The following is a 17,010-nucleotide window of genomic DNA, read 5'->3' as shown; positions in this document are numbered from 1 at the left end:
ACCTGGTTCAGTCTCTGTGCATTATGGTTTGCAGTCAACTTCCCCAACTCACCATTATTTATCTAGCTATCTAGGCTTTACTGTCGGAAGACAAATAGGCACTTATTGCTTCTCAAAGAATTTCAGCCCTTAAGGAGGCTTCCTACATGGCAATGGCTGTCTTTGTTAGAAAACATGGCCTCACTAGAGAATTTGTCAGAATAATCAGGTACAATTACAGTCTCAGCATAACAGATTGCAACTTACAGTAAACATTCTTTAAACTTTTAAGTAAATCTAGGACCATCATTGTTGCCAGGTTCTATAGGAGGAACACCGAAACTACAAGAAAAAGAGTATGTATTCTTAAACCTACATCCAGGTTTTGTTTTTCCCTCTGTCTTGTAACGCAAGCAAAGAGTTATGACAAGTGTCATTACTGACTTACAATACACCATAGAATGGTCAACACTACACCTGGTAAACCTAACAGAGAAATCAGGGTGGTGGAAAGACCATCAAAGATTCCTAGTAGGTTTATCTCAAGAGCTCGTACTCTTGGTTATATGGATGAGTTTCTATAATACAAACACCTGGTCTGAAACTAAGTCATAACGGAAAGACTGCTTCCTTGGGCAAAAAAATGAACAACAGAATATTGGTTCACTAGTTAACTTCGTGGCAGGACAATGTTCTTTGGCAAGTGAGGATTCAGGAAGGACTAAACTGCCTTCAGCGAGGTCATTACATCTGCGAGCCTGACACTCACTGTGGAATTGGAGGAGCACTCAAATGTGGACTTATTAGCATGTGGATGAACAAGAATGACCACTTTACTACTACTCCTTTGAGGACCCTCGAGCAGTGGATGCGTTTCTTCAAGTTTGGCCTGATACAGACTCATATAAGCCTTTCCCCTTTATCTACTCTAAGGAAAGTGTTGAACAAATTTTGGGTATGAGTAAAGCTCATTGACTCCAGTAGAGCCATATTAGCCTCAGAGGGAAAGATTTTCACACTTTCTAGCTCTCTTGGTAAATGTTTCTCATATTCTTCCATTAAGGAGAAATCGACTCAAAATACCAAATTCCATGCAGTCCCACTAACCTCCACATCCTACACTTAACAGCTTGGAGATGCTCAACTATCTCCTCCCAATGAGGGGATTTTCAAGATATCACAGATTCTATCCTTAATCAAGTGGAGAGCACCCATGGCCCTGTATCAGATGCATCTATTTATGTATTGCTCTAGGTGCCGTTCTAGAGGAATTTAGCACTTGTACCCCTGAGATAGTAAGAGTTAGGAATTTTTTGCTGTCTACTTTCAAGGTTAGAGTTCCATGCTTTATTCTGCATTGCTGTACTGTTAAAAGATGGTTAATAGCTACGAAAACAAACTATTTTTTTGGTTTTGTAAACATGTTGAGTGCCAACTTGCCTACCAGCACGGAGATATAAGCTATCTTTAACAGTAGGGAAGTATCCAAATAATAAATTTTATTATGAAAATTTGTATTAAAGCAAGACTTTGCAGTTCAATTATTCTAACGTAAAATTGAAACAGACCCCGAGACAAGCATACATACACACACACACACAAGCATGAAAAGTTGCCAACACAATCATGTATGTGTACACAAACACACCCACAACACTTCTATATCTGAACAACTAGATTTAAATATTCCTCTTAAAAAAAGCTAGGAACATTTCTGTTTTACGGAAAATTCCAGAACCAAGTACATAAATATCTGACAGTTTCCATTTCTGTACAGCACTGCACTAACTTCATAGCAAAATCTTTTTTGTCTTTACTTTAAATATTTCAGTGGTATCAACTATAATTACTTCAGAATTTGATGAGAGGCTGACAAAAGTTACTGAATTCTCGCTGCCTGATCTTCATTTCCAGGACTTGAGGAAAAGAACAGGAATGAACTTGCAAAAAATCTAGAAATATAAAATTGCATAGAACACTTTGTAGGTGAGCAAGTATATCATACATGTTCTCCTGGTACATGAAAGTACAGTACATTACAGCATAATCATATGAACCACACAAAAATATGAAGAAGCTACAAGCAAAAAATGACCCCTTCATTCTTTCAAACACCTAAAAGTTCCTAACGATAAGTAAGATAAATGCTTTATCATTTAAATAGTGAAATTTCAGAAACTGAAATATAGTAACTTTACATTAATAAACAATATTACAATATTTTAAAAATTAGAACTGTTAGTAATACAGTTCAACAATTAAAATTTTACCAAAAGTTATGTGATATCTGACAAGAGTCATCGTCAACTAGAAGGAAATCTAAATTCTAAACTTGGCACTGCCACCATATGTTCTTGTGCTAGAGCAGACAGCTCTAGCAGCCAATCTCTCAGCAAGACAGCACATCTAGCGGCATGACGTTTCTGCATTGCAGGGCCCGCCAGAGTATTTGCATCCACACTTGATACAGAGGCTCGCTTCACATACCTTGAAAAAAAAATTAAGAATCAATATAAAGTCAATCAATATAACACCTATTTGCTGAAATAACTTGACACAGAAATAATTATTATTTGTTCTACTTAAAATCAGATAACCACAACAAATGTGATAACCTGGAAGAAACTCGTTCCTGTGAAATAGCTAGAAATTCCAAGCTCAAAACTAATAACAGATAACCTTCATAAAGTTTTACAAAACCTCTAATAATCTTGTATCAGAAATATATTTTCTTAATATGTTTTTGACAGACAAGTAACACCTTTTACTTTTATGATGTTCTTACATCTGATTAAATGTGGTAGACTATTGTCTATTTCTATTTCTTTCCATGTGTCCACTCACCAACATAGGTTTTAGGTAGATGTGGCAAGTAGCATGGCTATTCTCAATTGGCCAAAATCAATGTTTCCAATATTGTAGGCTTGCTGTGATAAAAATGCATACTCTTTCTTCAGCAATACTACACCTGAATGCTTCTATATACAAAAAACTCTCACACCACCTATTAGATCACAAACACCAGTAATACACCAGTAATATAACAATACAAGCACATGAATGGCAAGCTTCTAACAATAGTCTACTCAGGTCAAGTGAGAATGAACAACAGGCTTTACATAATTATTTCTATCTCACTCTACAGTAATCCTTCAATCACCTGGATCGCCATTATCCAATACACTCGGATGAAGGACCAAGGTCCCCAAAGATATGATATATATAATTTCAAAAAATTTGAAAAACTGTTCTTTGATGGTTGGCAATGCCGCATGGCACTCAAGAAAATGTTGGTAACATGGCTTACACTCATAAACAGACTGAGAAAGGGTTTTGGGGGTGGGGGAGGCAGGGAGAAGTTTCCAGATGGCTGGGTGCCACAGTTGAAGAGGTTCAGTAATGATGTGTAGATGAAGGAGGTTGTTTTGGAAGGTGGGTGGAGCAGGGGAGCAGTGTCCCTGGCTGGGAGGGGGTGGGGATGCCGGGTTGGATGGGTGAAGATGGGCTAGGTAGACGTCTGACTTGCTAGAGCGTTTTGTTTCGTGTTGTTACGTTTATGAATTTTTTATTTATATTTTCCCCTATTCTCATTTGTATTTTTACTATATTTTCTCAATTTTTTTATTTTCACAACCCAAAAGATAAATGCATTTTTGTATGTAGGGTAGTACGTACGCAAGCACTCATTCCCTGGCATCAGTGAACTTGCTAGAGCTTGTTTTGTTCAGTTTTGTTAAGCTTATGTTTTTTTAAATTTATATTTTATGCTATTCTCACTTATACTTTGACTGTATTTTCTCACTTTTTATTTTTCAACCGAAAAGAAAAACACAGTCATGCGTACGGAATGTACGTACACACAACTCATTCACTGGTGTTGGTGAACTTGCTAGAGGTTGTTTTGTTTTGTGTTTTTACATGCATGTTTTTTCACATTTTATTAAAGGATATGTATAATGTTGCACTGTAGCCTGTAATGAAATACATCAAGCACAAAGAAAAAAAAGAGAGAGAGAGAGAACTCAGATGAAATATCAGCAGTGATAAAAAATTCTCGTTTACTGTTATGATATGTGATAAACTAAACTTGTAATGAAATACTCTAAAGTATATCAAGCAAAGCAAAAAAAATAAAAATTAAAAACGTGATACAGTGCTATGAAACAAGCACACATATACGCAAACACTACGTAGAGATGGTACTGTCAACATGGATGAAATGCCACATGTAGATGTATAAACACACAAACACGCTCACACAGGCATACAAGTATAGCTTTCGTGATATTATGAGGTGAAATGAAAAATTAATTCTAATAAAACAGAATATTATCAAATACTTTAGGTAGTGTTCATAAAATTAATTTGCTTTGCACAGTTAACTGTCACTGAGAGATGGCAAATGTACTGAATCTGTAAACACAGGATGCTTTACACATAGTTTCCATGATAGGGCAAAATGAGTAAACATATGAAATATGCTGTGTATATTCGTGTATCTATCATTCAATCTCTGGTATCCTGTGACATAAAAGTTTGTCCCATAATCGTGATTTCCTCGTCTACATATCTCATGTATCATGCAAGCTGCTTTTTCGATAGCCAAGATAATATTAGGCTAACCTCTTTTCCTCAGTAATCCTTTCTTGTTACATAAATGAAAGTAAAAAATAAAAATAGTCTTTACTTACAGAATGAATTTCATTTTCATAACCATCTAATATAATTAACAACCACTCACCATAGAAATGACATTAACAACACTGAATGAGAGTAAACAAACGAATTAGGAAACAGCCGTTTTGCGATTTTGAGGGATTTTACTTTAACATAAATTATGTTAGTTTACCTTTGTATACCAGTTTTACATTTATACACAAAAATAAAATAATAATTCTAGTAATACATTTGTTTCTTTTAGCAACCTAAAGATTATTCTCCTAATTCTTTCGCTAGCAGGTTTTGTCATCTGATTCCTGAACGTAAACATTACTCAATGTATATACATACATATTACGATGATGATATAACAGGATAATAATACAGTATAAATGAATTCAGTAAGTAAAATGTATGACTCGTGCAAATGGATACTGTGAATGTAATACCTAACCTAGGTCAACAATTCACAATACTGTACACATTTTGTATCTTGTGTATGGTAACACAATATGGTAACAACTGGTAAGATAGTTGTATAAAAATACATTAATGGTCATAAAACCAAGGTATGCACAATTTATTAGGTAGGCTACCTGCCTACTGAATTGTGTCATTTATTAGAGAAAAAAAAGAAGGGGTTATCTTTTTTTCATATTGTATATATGCAGTGCAGTATATTGTTACAAATATGGAAAAAAATGGATAATTTGACTTTTGCATAAATTTTTCAGTTCAAAGTGATAGTTGTTGCTATAAGCATATTGAGTGTTTATAGTTGTTATACTGACAAGGTTAGGTGAGGAAGGATATGGAGTTGCCCTTGAACACCCCTAGATTTTCTTATTTGCCCTTATTCAGATTTTGCCATTATCTAATGGGCCCTTACCTTATTAGTCTGGACAACTGAAGGCTCACTGTAGTTAAATAAAAAGACATCTGGCTATGCAAGTCAAATAAAAATTATACATTTTAATCATTTCTTGCATGTACAGTACATGAGTAGGTTAACATTAAAAATAGGATGAAATAATGTTGTTTATGAGGCTGTTTGGGGTCTGGGAGAAGTGAATGGAACAGCCATTGCACCACTGGCTGGATGGCGGGAAAAATTTCAGTTAATGGCAATGGTACTGTAGTTTTCTTTTTAGAATAATCTGCATATTTATAAAATTTTTTCTCAAACATACAAATCATTATAACAGCTTGGTGACTGGGCACTTCTGGGACTAATTAGCCAAATAATTTATTGAACAAAAGTTTTAAATCCCACTCATTTCTGTCATCCTTAAGAGTGTTGATGCCAAACATATGGCATAAAAGGCAAGCCTAGATTTAGATTTTTTTTTCAATGTTGGGCACCTGAACGATACTCAGAATGAATAAATAAAGGCTACAATAAAAATTTAATATTGACTGAACTGGAATGAATGTGCTGAAAATATGGCCAGTCAAATATAATATCGGTGAATCAGTAGCATAGGCCTAGCTCATTGGTCTATGCTACAAGTCCTAACAGTAAATAATATTAAATCTTATACCTCAGTTTAAGGATGCATATATTTTTATATGCATGCAATGCAACTATACATATAATAAAATCTTGTGATTGAACAGTTTGTGAGCATAAGGTCTAAGTGTAGCCTTGGCTATTCTAATGAGATAAATCATAATTACTGAAGGCTCATCATTTGTTTGTCTATGATGTATGTACAGTAGACTGTTTGAAACAAACTCATCTTTCATGTGCTTGTGTTGTTGGAGCAGTACATCTGGTGGGGAATGAAAGTGGACATCAAAAAGTGGACAAGAGAATACTTTCCATGCCAAACATCAAAAATAATGAGGCACACAGAGACGGGTAGGAGAATTCTAGGCAACACAGCAACAATTGGCCCACATCCACGTCGATATTGTGGGACCCTTGCCACCCTCCGAGGGGTACAGGTATCTCCTCATGATCATTGACAGGAACACCAGGTGGCCAGAAGCAATACCTGTAAGGCAGCAGACAGCAGAAAGTTGTGTGAACGCACTAATAAGACTGCGTCAGCAGGCATGGAGTACCGCAGTACATAACGAGCGACAGAGGAGTTAACTTCACTTCCACCTTATGGAGCTCCCTTGCCACCAGCCTCGGGACAAAACTCATTCGCAGAACAGCGAACAGCATGGTGGAGCAGCTGCACCGCTCCCTCAAATCAGCACCCACCGCCAGATGTCAAGGCATGAGTTGGAGAAAGGAATTACTATGGGTCTTACTGGGATTTAGAACACCCCCAAACGCAGTATTCAACACATCAGCGGCAGAAGCACTCTACAGCCAAGCATTGACAATACCGGCAGATGTTTTTCAAGACACAACAGAGCCCATGACTCTTCCAGATGTCCACAGAGCACTGGAAAACATCATGCCAGTGAAGACAACATATGACGTAGCAAGAAAAGAATACGTCCCAAGACCTTAAAACAGAAAAGTATGTGTTCAAAAGAATAGACACATACAAGGCCCCCTCTCTCCAGCCTACTTGGGACCACACCACACACAACAACACAGAAAGCGTATCAGCTGACAGTGGACAGGAAAGTCACCTGGGACTCCACCGACAGATTAAAACCAGAATATATCCCGGACTGGAGAGAGAGAGAGAGAGAGAGAGAGAGAGAGAGAGAGAGAGAGAGAGAGAGAGAGAGAGAGAGAGAGAGAGAGAGAGAGAGAGAGAGAGAGAGTGTGTGTGTGTGTGTGTGTGTGTGTGTGTGTGTGTGTGTGTGTGTGTGTGTGTGTGTGTGTGTGTGTGTGTGTGTGTGTGTGTGTGTGTGTGTGTGTGTGTGTGTGTGTGTGTGTGTGTGTGTGTGTGTGTGTGTGTGTGCTGATAATATTTAAAAGTCAGGACAACGTGTGATGTTGCTCACAACCTTCTGCTATGGAAAACATATTGGTTGTCTCTATGCTTTCAGTGAAGGGGGGACAACTTTTATACATGAAGGCTTACTATTTGCACTACTGTCTCCCTCTAAAGAAATGTAAGGGCAAAAGTACAAAATAAAAAATTAATTTTTATTTACTTCCTCTGACCTCATAAAAAGACAGGAGATTGTTACACTTTCTCCCAGGGAGACTTATGAAACAACCTTGTTTCCCGAAGGAGACAATTACTAAGGAAGGATTATTTGGGCCATTTGAATTATAGTATATGGACTACCTGAGAATCCTCTGAAGACGTTGTAAGTAATCTTGTTAATCCTTCAATTCATCTCTCAAAAGGTTAGGTGCTTCATATTTCTCACTATCATTACCATTACTACCCAAGCTACAACCCTAGTTGGAAACAGAATAGGGAAAGCAGCCCAGGAATGGAAAAAGAATACAGCAGTAAAAACAAAAATAAGTACGAAACAACAAAGTAAAATAAGTTAGATATACAGTCCAGCCTCAAAATATGGCACTCCATGGTCTGGGAACTCCCATGGTCTAGGACATTTTTGACTCAGCCGCCATTAGTTCTTCAGCATCTACAAGGGCGTGGCCACCTGCTTCAGTTTTTGGATTTTTTCAGATTTTGTAACTGAAGCTTGCTCTGTAAATACACAAGCACAGTTTATTCCAAATGAAGACATTCTGTGAAACTAAAAAATATACAGCATACAAAAGAACCATCATTTGCATATACTGTATATTTGTGTATCTTCCGATCTCGTGTATCATGCGATTATTAAAATTTCGTCCAAAAACATGATTTCATCTTATACGTCATGTATAGCATGAGATGTATTTTCAGTGGATTACATTATGCTAGGTTTTCTGTGCCTGTATTCACAGATTCACCTACTATTCGAAAATTTTTTGTGGAATATAACTCCAAATTCATTGTGTACTCAGGTTCAAATAAATGCATACAGTTAGCATGTATTCCAGCTTTGTCAAAGAATAAAGTATAAAGGATAAGCAAAACCTGAAATGTAATAGTTTTATCATGAAAAAGCAGATTATGAGACAAAAGTAAATGGACCACACTAAACAGAAAAACTTTACAAGTCTACAAATGCATACTGGAACTATTCCAACTGGCACATAAGCTAAAATAAAGAAGCTGGTTTTGGAAATTCAAATAAAAAACTTGCATCATTTTTTATGATAAAAAAAATGATTTACTAATTTTCAAATACTAACATTAATGTAAACACAGCAAAATATCAATAAATGTATTTTTTTCTTAAAAAAAAGTTTGCCAAACTATATACCAATGTTATCCCTATCTATGTTTAAAACGGCAAACTATATAACAATGTTTCCCCTACCTACGTTTAAAACAAAACGGTAAGGCTTGAATACTGTATGAAATAGTATGTGCATGCCTGAATATAAGGGTAACTTGACTACCTTGTGCCTTGGTAAGAGTAACACTTGTAGGAGTGTTCACTCATAGCTGTAAGCCATATATTTTTAAGGGTAATTTTGTAAGAAGACTTTGAAATGATATTGAAGTGTTTTAGGATGATAGTTTAAGGTATTTTTGGTGTTTGAACTGTTAAAATAGGCAGTTATAAGCATTTCAAGGGGGGGGAGGGTCTCAAGTATTCGTGAATTTTAGCTAACTGCAGGTGGTTGAGGTCCCTAACCCTGCAAATACTGGAGTCTACTGTACATCCAAGTTAGCTTTTAACTAATAAATAGGCCTAGACGCCAAAGTTCATTAGGTTAAATGCAAATCTTCATACATTAAATCAGGCTTACCAACACTGTGACTTATAATTAACAACCACTTACTATTGTGTGTGAGACCCCAGCGTAAACAACAGCAAGTACTGACATAAACAATCAAATAGAGAAACAGCTGTTTGTCCAGGTCAGTTACCGTAACTAACACACAATCATTACGGGTTGCATTACAGTTGATTACTTTTTCAAAATTTGCTAATTTTCAAAGGTGACTTCCATAAATAAGAAAATAAATCTTTATTCACCCTTCACTCAATGGAGAGGATAGTGTTATGAAAGCATGCCACTAAATTCTCTCTCTCTCTCTCTCTCTCTCCACAAAACTTTTCTCTCTCTCTCTCTCTCTCTCTCTCTCTCTCTCTCTCTCTCTCTCTCAAGAAATAAAAGCAGCAGATTTTTAGGTTTTTTCTGAAAATGAAAGAAAGCCAGAAATGTTTGAAGCACTGGAAAACTCTGTAAAGGCCAGGAGATCAGCACTCGACAGTACACATTTAAAGTGGTTTCAGCTGCAATGACCTGACAATGTATGCATTTCCAGTGAGATACTTATGGAGTAGGCCAGAATTTTCATAATGAACTAAACCTAATGAATGAAGGTGATTATTCATAAGCTTTGTTCTGCTTTTGATAACAGCAATATATATGAGAAATAAGCTGGCAAGACTTTGTTTACATAGGGGTCTTTTTTAAGGGTGATGTCTGTTGTCCGGGATTTTCTGTGGTCCTGCTAGGGCCTGGTCTCAAGTAAGCCAGTTTACAGAGGGCCAGACTATAATAAATCTATATACAGAGAGAGAGAGAAAGAGAATAAATCTATATACAGAGAGAGAGAGAAGAGAGAGAGAGAGAGAGAGAGAGAGAGAGAGAGAGAGAGAGAGAGTTTAGAGAGAGAGAGAGAGAGAGAGAGAGAGAGAATGTTTATCTGTTGTCATTCAGTTCTCCCGGGAAGCACCGGGTTGGTCAGCTAGCTAACAATAAAATGGTAATTATATGAGCCTGCTCAACACAGAAATAGCAATTGCAACCGAATTGAACTTATGAAGTTCCAAATATTAACCCTTACAGACTGGCCTACATAGTATACATTAACAAAACCCATGACTGGGCAAACTTTAAGGTCAGCCAATTTAGAAAAACAAAATATTGGAAAGAGGAAGGCAAGCAAATGCTCAGGGTATAGAAAATGTCAAACATTTTCTGTACCTGCCACAGGAAGTTGATAGTTAATATTTCCAGACCTGCATGTGGCATCAATTATATGTACATATATATACTTAGCCAAATGTAACATTGATATACAAGTAGAAATTACTGTGAATAGCATCAGAAGCAATTAAACCTTCCTACACAAAAAAATAAATAAAATTTCAAAGCATGATGAATATTCCTTCAATTTCAGAAGTAGTTATCAAAATTTATTTATTCTGATAAGCTCATTTCAATTTTGAAATAATGGACATTTAAAGATAAACAAAAATTTGATCATTTATAAGTAACATACCGATAACCAGAACCATCAGGAAGGTTTTCTAATGGGCTTTCCTTTATTGAAGGTCGATCACTATTTGTAGTACGACGAAATATTGCAGACACAGTTTGAGACAGACTACGACGTTTCCCTTCACCTAAAAGCACAAAAATCATGATAAAAGACTATCACATAATTATCCAATAGAATCACATCTATAAATGGGCAATAATGGATTAGGATCCCAGGCCCTTGAAAATGCCAGACCATCTTAGCAGGAAGCATTGCAATGTTAATATCATGAACAGAATATTCTTATTGAATTTCTTTACTAATTCTACACAAGAGGAACACTCCAAGATTTCTTGAACAGGACCGGTGGAAAAGGATCAAAAGAAGAAGAGGGTAGAGAGAAGAGGAACCGATGAAATCTTAAGATGCATGATCCAAAAATAGGATTGACACAAAAATTTCAACAGTCATTGAAACAGCAGTGAGGTGGAAGTTCCAACAATAACAAGGTGTCAAGAAGCAAAAATGATGGAAGAATCAATTGCAATAACTACCTACAATGCACTGTATGCTAACTCACCTCTGACTAGAGATGTGTCTGGGGATGCCGATGGTGTGTTTGGGGTGGAAGGTACATATCGCGGTACACTTAGATGCATTATGAACCATGTTCGAGCTTCAATAAGATGTGATACATCTTCAGTACCTAAAATGCTATCAATTCGTTGTTTCAAACCACTTACCACCTAGAAAAATAAAATTAGTGTATAAGATTAAAAAAAATACCATAAGAATAATTGAAAACAAAATCTGAAACTAAAGTAAAATACAGGCAGTCGCCAGTTTACGACAGTCTCGACCTACGCCGTTCCAATCTTATGACTCTATTAAAAATTATTCACAAAAAATCTGGTTCTGACATAACACCAAAAACCCAATGCTATGACACGGTTCCGACATAACACCAAAAACCTGACATTACCGTGGTTCTGACATAAACCCGAAAACCCAACGTTACTGCAGTTCCAAAATAATCCTGGAAACATGATGTTAGACTGCCAATTACTCACTGTTCCGATTTACACTGAATTTCAAACTACAACAAGCCGTAGGAACGGCTCTCCGTCATAGATCGGGGACTGCCTGTACACAATTAAAATACCCAATAAAATCTTTTTAATAAATCTGACATATACAAGCCAGAGTCCACATGGAATAAATCTGACATATACAAGCCAAAGTCCACATGGAATACTGAAGCATCAAATGACTCCGATTTGTCTCACTGTCATATTGATATATACAATGTTTTTTATAAGACAAAAATTTTTTTTAATACAAAACCATTTACTCGTATTTTGTCTTATTTCCATAGAGGGAAGACTCTTTTTGTGCAGGCCTTGATCCTCAAATGATACATCATCCCTCATTATGTTTGGAATGAGAACTGAATGAGTGCAGGAAGGGAGATGGGCAATGACACTATGATTAACAGGTTTGTGTTGAACATGTTTGTTATACAAACCTACCAATCCTATTAGCCTTTACTGTGTGAAACAGATTCAGTCCCACCAACTTAAAGAACTGAGAGATGATAAATTCCACTGTGCATTTCCTGCCAATGTTCTACAGATTGAACCAATTCTTATCCTGTGTTTTCTTCCTTAGAGTCAGACTTGTGCAGGGCATCCCAGGATTCAAAACAAGTTTACACCAGTTATCAATCTGTCATTCATTTCATTCATGATTTAAAAACATGTCTGGTGGGTTGAGCAAAGAATTCTGTGTTCTCTTTCCTGGCTTCATCATCCATGAAAGTGTGGATGAACTTAGATTATTAATCTAAGAGCCCACTGCGTCAAGAATCCAAGAGGCCTCATGACGTTGAGGCATGTTACTGGACTCCCTCCTTTCCAGGAGAAAATAGCTCCATAGTTGTGAGCTATCTTGCCAATGCCATTCAAAAAACAAACTCCAAAGCTTTGTTGACTACAAGCTGATATTCTGGAGGAAGTATAGAAAACTGAAAAGGGCCTTGCGATGCTGTTCCTCATCCACAAACAGCCAAAAAGCCCTACTTGATACGTACTGCTCACTTCCTTTCTGATGGGTTTATTTAGCTATCAGATTTGGTGTTTACCAAAAGAGAAAGATGAAAAATGTCAAATTTTTTATTAATTTGTATTTTTCATAGCCAACAAACCTGAAGTCTTAACATTAGGATAAATCTTTTGGCACCAGCAGGAAACCAGTTAAAAACAATCAAAAATTGTATATGCAAGGAATCTGTGGCATCTGGCATCTGATATGTAGAGGAGGTGGAAGCGGGTCAGAGACCAGTCTTTCTTCCAACCAGGATAAGACATAAGAGGGGGGTGGCTAAAGGTGGGCAGTCAATGTTAAAACCTCAGGTTTATTAGCTATGAAAAATACAAATTAATTACAAATTTGTCATTTGTTCATATGCGGAACAAACCTTCGGTATTAACATTAGGATAGACTCACACTTGGAGGGAGGTATGAGAATCCTGAACCGACTGGAGGTTTGGCACACCTGATCACTCTTCCTAGAAATTGGGGTTCTAAGGAAGAGGGCTTAAGCCTCTGAGTTGTTAGATATGTGAGTATCTAACACCCAGTCCACTGGGTTAAAATACAATATAACATGAGATAATAACCCTTAAACGCCGAAGCCCTATTTACAAAAACGTCTCCCGTATGCCGGCAGCGTTCGGGAGCTAGCGCCGAAGCGGAAAAAAAGTTTTTTTCAAAAAATCACAGCACGCTTAGTTTTTAAGATTAAGAGTTCATATTTGGCTCCTTTTTTTCTCATTGCCTGAAGTTTAGTATGCAACCATCAGAAATGAAAAAAATATCATTATCATATATAAATATTAGAATATATGACAGCGAAAAAAAAAAAAAACTCGTATATAATTGTATACAAATCGCTGTAAAGCAAAACGTTAAAGCTAATGAGTTAATTTTTTTAGTTGTATTGTACACTAAATTGCGATGATTTTGGTATATAACAGATTGTAAAACGATTAAAGCAACACAGAGAAAATATTATCACAAAATGATGCATGAATTCGTAAAGCGCGGACGTAAAAAAAAGTTTTTTTCAAAAATTTACCATAAATCGAAATATTGTGCTAGAGACTTTCCAATTGTTTCAAAATGAAGGAAATTGATTGAATATTACTAGACTGTAAGTTTTTTAGTTTACAATTGCATTTTTTGACCATTTCGATCGAGTTAAAGTTGACCGAAGGTTGATTTTTTTATATTTATCGTTATTTATATGAAAATATTTCAAAAATGGTAAAAGCTAAAAGCATGATTTATTTTTTTTTTGTATTCGACATGAATTTGCGCACATTTTGATGTATAACACTTTATGTAATGAATAATATAAAACGGTGAAAAAATTATGACAAGGTGACTCAAGAAATGCTAGGATTTTTAGCGGAGTTCGCGCGAGCGGATGGAGGGAAAAAGTTTTTTTTCAAAAATTCACCATAAATCGAAATATTGTGCCAGAGACTTTCCGTTTGTTGCAAAATGAAGGTAAAGGATTGATTGTTACTAGAATGTAAGAATTTTGGCTTATGATTGCGTTTTTCGAGCATTTCGATCGAGTTAAAGTTGACCGAAGGTTGATTTTTTTCTATTTACCATTATTTATATGAAAATATTTCAAAAATGGTAAAAGCTAAAAGCATGATTTATTTTTTGTTGTATTCTACATGAAATTGTGCACATTTTGATGTATAACACTTTATGTAACGAATAATATAAAACGGCGAAAAAATTACGACAATGTGACTCAAGAAATGCTAGGATTTTTTGCGGAGCGAAAGAAAAAGTTTTTTAAAAAAATTCACCATAAATCGAAATATTGTGCGGGAGACTTTCCAATTGTTGCAGAATAAAGGTAAATGATTGATTGTTACTAGAATGTAAGAATTTTGGCTTACGATTCCGTTTTTCGAGCATTTCGGTCGAGTCAAAATTGACCGAATGTTAAAATTTTGTCAGTTATCGTGATTTAAATGAAAATATTTCAAAACTGTTAAAAGCTAAAAGAATGATTTATTTTTTGTTGTATTCTACATGAAATTGCACACACTTTGATGTATAACACTTTATGTAATGAATAATATAAAACAGCGAAAAAATTACAACAAGGTGACTCAAGAAATGCCAGGATTTTCAGCAAAGGAAAAAGTTTTTTTCAAAAATTTACGGATGCCCCTCAGGACACCCCGATGCTTCCTAGGGGTCATAAAAGGCACGGGATGTGGTCCTCGGTTGCCTTCGGTCACACGTGGGCGAACAACACGGCGCTGAGATGCTGGGTCACTTTGTCTGCTGGGTCCTTCTCCAGCATCCCAATCTAAAACTCGTCTCACACGCTCACTACCGACAGGCAGTATGCGCCTTTCACAGTCCTGACGGCTTTGAGACATCTCTGCAAACCTCCTGTTGCAGCACAAATACGCAAACACTCGCCAAAGTTCTGCAAAACACGGATGCGTCAAAAAATCGCTCTCGCACGGTCCGACGCTGATGCTGTCTGGTACGAGAAGGAGGGAATTCGCGCATGCGCGTCTGGGTGACGCTTATAAACAAAACAACAGCTTGATCCGTGAACTCCCAGCATCCCTCAAGGCGCGTGATTTGAAACCTTCCACAAACTAGGCCTATAATTATTTTTCCGCGAATATTTTAAAAAAGCATTTTTAGTCGACGTATGGTACATCCACTTGACATCCAACAGACAATTTTCGTCGACGTATGGTACGTCCATTAGGCATTTAAGGCTTAATTGCATATATGGAAGTCAAAGAGAACTATATGTGTTCAAGCAACAAACCATGTCAGCCACATACGAGTTTGTCACCACTCCTCATTCCCCTTGCTAGAGAGAGAGAAGTAAAGGCTACTGAGACACATATTTGTATGTTGTATAGAACATATAAATGCTGTAACAGCATGACTGCAACACTCACCTGCATTGAGCCAGTTCTGGCATATGATGTGTACAGTGAACCCTCGCTACTTCGCGGTTCAACTATCGCGGATTCACGACTTCGTGGATTTTTTCCATTACGTATGTATATTATAAGAGAAAATATATAGCGGATTTTCCGGAAATTTCAAAAATAGTCGCGATATATGAAGACCCAAATATTTCATTAATTCCATTAATAATTATTAATATCTGCTAGTACTGTTGGTTCATTGCATTATGACATATAATTCAGTACAAAATGAAGTTAAACAAAAGATGCTTCACTGCATCGCGGATTTTTCAGAAATATTCATCGAAAAATTAAAATTAAAAAGTACCACCATATCGGCAGCCATATTGCGGAAAAACAGCGATGTTTCATCATGTTACGTGAGAAGAACGGCTTGCAGACCGACGCCAGCAAGGACTGGAAGCTTCAGATATACCCACAGGCACTCGGACAAGGCATGTGAGTGGTACATAAGAGAATATCTTATCACTGTTGATGTTTCATCTTAAATCACTGTAAAAATAATTAAAATCCGAATTTCATACGTAAGCAACTCAAGGATACTGTATACAGTCTCGTCCCAAGCTACTGTGCTGTACAGTACACACCATCTCTCTCTCTCTCTCTCTCTCTCTCTCTCTCTCTCTCTCTCAATGAAATATGAATTACTGTATCATAAACTTTTATGTACAGAATTAAAAATAATTTCATTGACAAATTTGTTTCTTTTAGCAACTAAAAATTATTTTCCTAATTCTTTCGTTAGTAGTGAGCAGCTCCAGTCAGCTGATTCTCAAAACGTAAACATTACAAATATGGGACGATTTTTTTTTTTATGCATATTACTGTGATAGGAGATCAAAATAGTAATACAGGCACTGGACAAGGCACGTGAGTGGTACATAAGAGAATATCTTATCACTGTTGATGTTTCATCTTAAATCACTGTAAAAATAATTAAAATCCGAATTTCATACATAAGCAACTCAAGGATACTGTATACTCTCTCATCACCAGCTTGTCAAGACTTAGTCTCGTCCCAAGCTACTGTGCTGTACAGTACACACCATTTCTCTCTCTCTCTCTCTCTCTCTCTCTCTCTCTCTCTCTCTCTCTCTCTCTCTCTCTCTCTCTCTCTCTCTCTC

At 36.5% G+C, this 17,010-nt stretch overlaps 1 protein-coding gene across 1 annotated transcript in view; it reads right to left on the bottom strand.

Annotated features, from left to right (window-relative positions):
* Positions 1-201: 201 nt before the first annotated feature.
* The window catches only part of LOC136838943 (FHF complex subunit HOOK-interacting protein 1B-like), a 44,272-nt gene continuing 27,463 nt past the window's right edge, over positions 202-17,010 (bottom strand). The window contains 3 exon segments of the mRNA XM_067104637.1: positions 202-2,466; positions 10,860-10,983; positions 11,419-11,584. Of these exon segments, the coding sequence (XP_066960738.1) occupies positions 2,283-2,466; positions 10,860-10,983; positions 11,419-11,584 (474 nt within the window). The 3' untranslated portion in view covers positions 202-2,282.

Source organism: Macrobrachium rosenbergii, chromosome 5 (genome assembly GCF_040412425.1).
Source record: "Macrobrachium rosenbergii isolate ZJJX-2024 chromosome 5, ASM4041242v1, whole genome shotgun sequence".
NCBI classification, from domain to species: domain Eukaryota; kingdom Metazoa; phylum Arthropoda; class Malacostraca; order Decapoda; family Palaemonidae; genus Macrobrachium; species Macrobrachium rosenbergii.
The sequence above is the reverse complement of the archived record's forward strand: the minus strand, read 5'-3'. Positions and strand labels throughout refer to the sequence as shown.